This window comes from Gorilla gorilla, chromosome 11 (genome assembly GCF_029281585.2).
Source record: "Gorilla gorilla gorilla isolate KB3781 chromosome 11, NHGRI_mGorGor1-v2.1_pri, whole genome shotgun sequence".
Taxonomy (NCBI): domain Eukaryota; kingdom Metazoa; phylum Chordata; class Mammalia; order Primates; family Hominidae; genus Gorilla; species Gorilla gorilla.
In genome coordinates, this window is record NC_073235.2 from 68,421,212 (window position 1) to 68,429,530 (window position 8,319).

The 8,319-nt window shown below is 42.8% G+C and overlaps 1 protein-coding gene across 4 annotated transcripts in view; it reads right to left on the bottom strand.

The window, feature by feature from the left end:
• TTC21B (tetratricopeptide repeat domain 21B) overlaps positions 1-1,303 on the bottom strand; it is a 79,898-nt gene extending 78,595 nt beyond the window's left edge. For all 4 annotated transcript variants that reach the window (XM_004032725.4, XM_055380250.2, XM_063694955.1 and 1 more), the window contains exon 1: positions 801-1,303. In XM_004032725.4, the coding sequence (XP_004032773.2) occupies positions 801-821 (21 nt within the window). In that variant the 5' untranslated portion in view covers positions 822-1,303. The remainder of the gene's footprint in view (positions 1-800) is intronic.
• Between the last annotated feature and the right edge of the window lie 7,016 nt (positions 1,304-8,319).

The following is an 8,319-nucleotide window of genomic DNA, read 5'->3' on the forward strand; positions in this document are numbered from 1 at the left end:
ACATAGGAGGCATTCAATAAATATTTGTTGAGTCAACTGAATTAGGGTTTTTCCCCAGCATTAATTAGCCTGTAAAATCTGAGAAGGCAGAAACTGTTCAGTTTTACTCACTGCTATCTCCAGCTTCTAATGGACATACAGTAACCTTTCATAAATATTTGCTGAACGAGTGATTCAGTGAACAAATGAATAGAGAAGACCAACATCCGAAAAGTTATTTTATTTTCAAGCCTCATGTCTTTAACTGTTTTATATCAGCCTTTCTTAAGTTGACCGTCATTAATATTTGCTGAATGAATGAGTCAGTGATAAACAGAGAAGACCATCACCCTAAAATAACGACCCCTCCACTTTTAAGTCTTACGTCTTTAATGGGTTTCATATAATCTTTCTGGGCTCTTTTTACTGTCCAGTGTGGGAGCTGACACTAGTTTGCCTTAAGTCCTTAAAAATCGCACCCGGAGGCGCAGTGTCATAGGTAACCCAAGCTTTCCTAGTAAACATGATACAAAAGTAAACACAACCAACAGCATGGGGACCAGCAATTCAGAAACACCGAGCGGGCGGGCTGCCCAGACCTGGGCTTCCCCAGCAGGGCCCGCGGAGACCGGCCGTGAGCAGAGGCTGCAGGCCCACCCTGCAACCCGAGCAGCCGGGGCACCGCAGGGAAACAGCAGCCTAGCGAAGCCACCCGAGCTCCCTCCGCGCCCCCGGGCCAAAAGGCCGCAAAGGAACTCCGCCCGCCCGCCCGCCCGCTCGCCCGCTCACCCGTTCACCCGTTCACCCGCTCACCCGCTCACCTTCAATTCCTGCGAGTCCATGGCTGCCCCGAGGCCGGGCCGCGGGGCTCTGGGGATTGTCTCGCCGCAGCCTAAAGGAAGACGCAGAATTCAGCTCCCCCAGCCTCCCGGGGCGCTGGCGCCCCGTGACCCAGCGGGAGGGGCGGGGTCGCGCCGCCATTGGCTGTCGGAGGGAGGGGCGGGCCTGTGTGGCGGGGATCGTGCTGTAATGGAGCAGGCGCGGCGGGGACCCGGAGGGAGGGCTGCGAGGGCCGTCCGGGAGGGTCCGGGCTGGGAAAAGGGCCTCCGCCGGATAGTGCAGCTGGAAAAGGAGGTCACACTGGGAAACGGCTGTCTGAGGACAGTGGGTGGGCGGGCCGAGGAAATGGAATTAAGGAATAAAGGAAACGGAGTATGAAGAAGGGGAAGTCTGTTTCCTGTCACTGGTTGTAAAGGAAGACACCATTTTCTGCACGTTTGTCTGGAGGCCGATTCCCGCAGTGCGGCTCTCAGCAAGGCTCTGCCGGCGCGGGAAAAAGCGGTCAACTTTCACGTGGGCAAGTTGTTTTACGGCCACAAGGTGGCGCAGAAAAAAAAAAATCACACGTTCTTAACAGAAATGCGGTGCGCTTGGGCCGGTCTTTGCAGGCGTTGCTGCAATCTTTGTTAGAATGTGTGTTCAATTAGCCCGTTTTTACCAGCCCCGATAATAAGAGGGACAAATAAATTAAACTTCCAGAAAATTAGTGTCTTGTTTTCAAATGATACTACTGATTTTAAACTGAGAATAAAATGAATCCCAATGCAAATTTTTATGTTTGCATCCATTAGGCAACTCAGTCACACAGATTTCTTAAGTCCAGGAAATTAAATGGAAATATAATAGACTAAGATTTTCTATTTCTGCTTAAATAAATATTTAAAATAGTGCATAAGGTCTGAGATTTAAGTGATCTTTGCAGAATCTTTCACGTGGATTCCAAATTTTGATCCTAGTGTTAATTATCTTACTTTAGTTGACATAATACGTAGTTGCCTTTTCCAGATTTTAAGTTTCTTAAGGAGTTTATAAACATTGACTTTTTCCCCATGCCAATAGGTTATGTAAGGACAGTCTTGAGAAAAAAGGTAGCTACTATCCTAGGCTTTAAGGTGAAGCAATATTTCTCACTGGTTTCTCTTTAAAGGAATTCACCACATATTTTCACGAGCAACTTTTTTTTCTTTCCAATATTCATAGTCCAGCTAAATGTCTGTGGTGATGAACAACTGGTGATATCTGTTTGATTTTCAAAGCTGCGGATTAATCCGCACTTGGTATACAGCAAAGAATACCACAGGACCAGGGTGCTCAATGAAGTGTATAATCTTGAACTGTAAACCTTTGGTTATAAGAGAAAAGTTCATCTGTAAGGAAATATCTCAGGATCATGGTTAACAGAACAGATGATCAACCTACCTTTTGGAGATCTTCAAAGTCATATTAATTTAGCCTCGTATTCTCTTCACTGAATTCTGTTCTAAGGTTGAATTATTTAGCACAAAACACCAAGCCTGATGTTTCATAAATGTTTGTTGGATTAAAAGTACTCTGAGATTTGCTTTGACACTCACGGTGACTTGGTGTGCCCTGTGCCCTGATTAGATCTCATGTAAGAAATTTATTTTGGATCTCAGGCCAGGAAAAACTCTTGTCTTTCCTGAAAAATCGATGTGTTCCTTAGCAGTAACATTTTTATCTGCTCACTTTTACTAGCTACAAACTTTTGAGTCTGATATCCATGACCCTTCACCTCATCGTCTTTTCAAGCCTTATCTTCTACCTCCCCTTCAAGGAGCCTTTATTCCGCTCAGTGGGACAAATATTCCTTCTTCTGGTAATGCTTTCCCCTACTTTGTTTTGAGCTCTTTCTTCACCTGAGAAAATCTCCTTCTTCTGAGTTCATTTCAAATTTCATGAAGTCTTTAAGGATCACCATAACTGGATGGGTATAAAAATATCACAGTGTAGTGGCAAGAATACCCTCTTCTGCATCTGAGGTGGAGCTCCTATTACGCTAGCTACTTTTGTGACTTGGGGAAGTAATTTCCCTAAGCCTCATTTTCCTTATTTACTAAAGAAACTAAATGCCTTACAGACATATTAAAACTTCCTGACACATAATAGGCATTGTATAACCAATAGTTTCCATTAAACACGTAGGGCTCTATAGCAGTGGTCCCCAATCATTTTGGCACCAGGGACCAGTTTGGTGGAAGACAATTCACAGAAGATAAATTTTCCATGGACAGGGGTAGAGGAGATGGTTTCGGGATGAAACTATTCCACCTCAGATCATCAGATTCTTGTCTAAGGAGCATGCAGCCTAGATCCTTCACATGCACAGTTTATAATGGGGTTTGCATTCATATGAGAATTTAATGCCTCGCTGATCTGACAAGGAGGTGGAGCTTGGGGTAATGCTCCCTTTCCTGCCCCGCAGCTCACCTCCTGCGGTGTACCCCGTCCTGCTGTATACCCCATCCTGCTGTGTAGCACTGGTTTGCAGTCCTCAGATTGGGGACCCCTGCTCTATAAGACTTACTACACTTGCATAGTCCTTGTATTATAGTTATAGTGCATTTTTGTTTAATGTTCTCTACCAGATGATGTGCACTATAAAGCTAGATAATATAATGTAGCAGTTAACATCTTCATCTCCAGAAATACTTCATTGGCGTTCAGACCTTAATGTGTCCAGAATTGGTGGGTTCTTGGTCTTGCTGACTTCAAGAATAAAGCCGCGGACCCTCGCGGTGAGTGTCACAGTTCATAAACGCACGCAGACCCAAAGAGTGAGCAGCAACAAGATTTATTGCAAACAGCAAAAGAACAAACCTTCCACAGAGTGGAAGAGGACCCCAGTAGAGTGCCCCTGCCAGCTCAGGTGGCCTGCATTTATTCCCTTATCCAGCCCCACCCACATCCTACTGATTGGTCTGCTTTACAGAGAGCTAATTGGGCTGTTCTACAGAGAGCTGATTGGTCCGTTTTGACAGGGTGCTGATTGGTGTGTTTACAAACCTTGAGCTAGACACAGAGTGCTGATTGGTAAATTTACAATCCTTTAGCTAGACACAAAAGTTCTTCAAGTCCCCACCAGATTAGCTAGACACAGAGCACTGATTGGTACCTTTACAAACCTTGAGCAAGACACAGGATGCTGACTGGTGCGTTTACAAACCTTGAGCTAGACACAGAGTGCTGACTGGTGCATTTACAAACCTTTAGCTAGACATAAAAGTTCTCCAAGTCCCCACCTGACTCAGGAGCCCAGCTGGCTTCACCTAGTGGTTCCCGGCCAGCCGAGACTGCAGCGGAGCTGCCCGCCAGTCCCGCGCCACGCGCCCGCACTCCTCAGCCTTTGGGCAGTGGATGGGACGGGGCGCCGTGGAGCAGGGGGCGGCGCCCTTGGAGGAAGCTCGGGCTGCGCACGAGTCCACCGGGAGAGGGGAGGGCTCACGCATGGCATGACGGGCTGCAGGTCCCGAGCCCTGCCGCGCGGGAGGCGGCTGAGGCCGCGTGAGAATTCGAGCGCAGCAGGGGCAGGCTGGCAGTGCTGGGGGATCCGGTGCACTCTCCGCAGCTGCTGGCTCGGGTGCTAAGCCCCTCACTGCCTCGGGCCAGCGGTGCCGACCCGCTGCTCCAAGTGCGGGGCGGGCGGAGCCCGCGCCCACCTGGAACTCGCGCGGGCCCGCCAGCGCCAAGCGCAGCCCCGGTTCCCGCCCGCGCCTCTTCCTCCACACCTCCCCGCAAGCAGAGGGAGCCGGCTCTGGCCTTGGCCAGCCCAGAGACAGGCTCCCACAGTGCAGCGGCGGGCTGAAGGGCTCCTCAAGCACTGCCAGAGTGGACGCCGAGGCCGAGGAGACGCCAAGAGCGAGTGAGTGCTGCTAGCAGGTTGTCACCTCTCATTAATACTACTATTCACTAGCTATTCAGTTGGAAAAAGTTATTTAACTTCTCTGTGTACTTCAGCTGTAATATCAGACTAACACCTCAGAAAATTGTTGAGAAAGACTAAATAATACTTAAAGTACAGAGCACTATTAGGGGTATGGTACGTACGGAATTACTGTTACCTATAATCACTTGTACTCCCAACTACTCCAGAGTACAGTATTGATCACATAAGTATTTAGAAAGTTTTACAGCACTGATAGTTTTTTTAGTCATATCTGTGTTTGATTTGCTCCTCCTCCAATTCTTATACTGATCCACGTGTAGCTGTATTATTTTATATATTCAAATTAAAGAAAAACACTTAGGAAAACTAGGGAGTTTTGGTAACAAACAAAGTAAAAGTAAATACACTAAAAATAAAACAGAGGTAAGTATATGTCATCATTAAATTTGGGAGGTGAAAATAATGTTAGCAGCTTGAACAGTTTCATTTTATGGAAGAGTAAGATGAAGCCCAAAGCTAAGACCAATAGTTTTCCACCATCCAATCTAGCCTGCACAACAATTGTGAATAAGAAGAGTGTTTGCCTTTTCTTTCTTTTTAAGGCTTGTTAAATTAAATTAAATTTGGCCTAAAGAAACCTTCATACATACTGCACCATAAGCTATACGTAAACAGACTGAAATGTAACTAAGAGTATGTTTTTTAAACAGCCAAGTTTTGGCCAATCATATCAGCCAATAACAAGTCGCAAACTGCTCCGACATGTTCTAATAAGGCAAATACCAAACTATAACCAATCAGGCTGTTTCTGTATGTGCCTTCCTTTTTCTGTCTGTAGATACTACCTAAAGAAGTTGCTGGGTAGACCTCTCTGAACCTTGACTGGTTCCAAGTGCTGCCCAATTCATGAATCATTTTTTTGCTCAAATAAACTCTGCTAAATTTGTCTCAAAGTGTTCTTTTAACATTATTACTATAAAATTGAAATTATATATAGAAGTTAAAAATGTATGAAATCCAAACTAACTAGCACATAATTCAGTCTCAGAGGCAACACCATGGAACAGTTAGGTTAACTGAAATCAGAATTGCTGAGTTGTTAGAGTTCTGTCCCTCAATAACTTCACAACTTTGGGTAAGTCATTAACTTTTTTAAAAGAAATTACTTTAGGCTGGACACAGTGACTCATGCCTGTAATCTCAGCACTTTGGGAGGGTGAGGTGGGCAGATCACTTGAGGTCAGGAGTTCGAGAACAGCCTGGCCAACATGGTGAAACCCCATCTCTACTAAAAATACAAAATTTGCTGGGCGTGGTGGCAGGTGCATGTAATCCCAGCTCCTCCAGAGGCTGAGGCAGGAGAATCACTTGAACCTGGGAGGTGGAGGTTGCAGTGAGCTGAAATCACACCACTGCACTTTAGCCTGGGCAACAGAGTGAGACTCTGTCTAAAAAAAAAAATGTATTTTATTGATGCATAATAGATATTTATTATTTCAGTTACATGTGATAATATAGATTCATACTTTATAAAGATCTAATCAGTGTGCTTGGGATCTCATCACTTTAATTATATGTCCTTTATGCTAGAAACATTCAAATTATTCTAACTATTTTGAAAAGCACAAAAGAATATTGTAAACTTACCCTACTGATCTGTCTCACACTAGGTCTTATTTCTTTTGTCAACTATATGTTTATACACATTAATCAATTTCTCTTCTTTCTGCTACTTCCATACCCTTCATGTCCTCTGGCAACTACCAGTCTACTCCCTATTTTCATGAGATTGATTTTTTAGCTCCGACATGTCAGTGAGAACACACAATATTTGTCTTTCTGTGCTTGGCTTATTTCACTTTAATATACTGACGTCCAAATCCATCCGTGTTGCTGTAAATGACAAGACTTCATTGTTGTGGCTGAACAATATCACATCGTGTATATATACTAAATTTTCTTTATCCATTCATTCACTGATGGGCACTTAGGTTGATTCCATATTTTGGCTCTTGTGAATAGTGTTGCAATAAACATGGAAGTGCAGATCTTTTTCAGTATACTGATTTTCTTTCTCTTGAATATATACTCCATGGAATTGGTGGATCATATGGTAGTTCTATTTTTAATTTCTTGAGGAAGCTCCATCCTGTTATCCATAATGGCTGTACTAATTTATATTTCCACCAACAGTGTATGAGGGTTCCCCTGTCTCCACATCCTCACCAGCATCCGTTATTGACTGTCTTGTTGATCAAAAGCCATTTTAACCGGTGTGAGATGATATCTCATTATAGTTTTGATTTTCATTTCTCTGATTATTATTGATGAGCAATTTTCCTATCCCTGTTAGGCATGTGTATGTCTTCTTTTGAGAAAAGTGTGTTGAGATCTTATGTTCATTTTTAAATCATATATTTTTTTCCTATTGAGTGGTTTGAGCTCCTTATGTATTCTGGTTTTTAATCTCTTCTCAGATGGAGAGCTTATAAATATTTTCTCCTATTCTATGGGTTATCTCTTCACTGTGATGATTGTTTCCTTTGCTGTCCAGAGGCTATTTAGCTTGATGTAATCCCATTTATCTGTTTTTGCTTTGATTGCCTATGCTGTTGAGGTCTGACACATACAATTTTTTCCTGTATCAATGTCCTGGAGCATTTCCTCAATGTTTTCTTCTAGTAGTTTCAAAGTTTCAGGTCTTAAAGTCTCTATTTTGATTTGATTTTTGTATATGGTGGGAATTTGGGGCCTAGTTTCATTCTTCTACATTCGGTTACACAGTTTTCCCAGCACCCTTTATTGAAGAGACTATCCTTTCCCCATGGTGTTCTTGGAGCCTTTGTCAAAAATAGGTTGACTGTAAAGGCATGGCTTTACATCTGGGTTCTTTGTTCTGGTCCATTGGTCTATGTGTCTGTCCTGTACACATTGTATGGTCTATGCCCACACAATGCTGTTTTGGTACTATAGCTTTGTCATAAATTTTGAAGTGAGATAATGTGATGCTTCTAGCTTTGTTCTTTTTGTTCAGGATTGTTTTGTCTATTAGGGGTCTTTTGTGGTTCTAGATAAGTTTTAAGATTATTTTTTTCAATTTCTATGAAGAATTTTATTCTTATTTTGATAAGGATTGCATTGAATCTGTAAATTGCTTTGAATAGGATTGCCATTTTAACAATATTATTCTTCCAATCTATGAGCATGGAATATCCTTCCATTTATTTGTGTGTCCTCTCCAGTTTCGTTCATCAGCGTTTTACCATTTTCCTTATGAAGATCTTTCACATCTTTGGTTAAATTGACTTCTAGGTATTTTATGTTTTTTTAGCTATTGTAAATGTGATTGCTTCTTGATTTCCTTTTCATATTGTTTGCTGTTGGCATATATAAATGCTACTGATTTTTGTGTATTGATTTTGTATCTTGCAACTTTACTGAATTCATTTGTCAGTTCTAACAGTTTTTTTGATGGAGTCCAGGATTTTCTAAATTTAAGATCATATCATCTGTGTTCAGGGCTAATTTGACTCTTCCTTTTAAATATGGATGCCCTTTATTTCTTTATCTTGCCTAATTGCTCTAGCCAGGAGTTC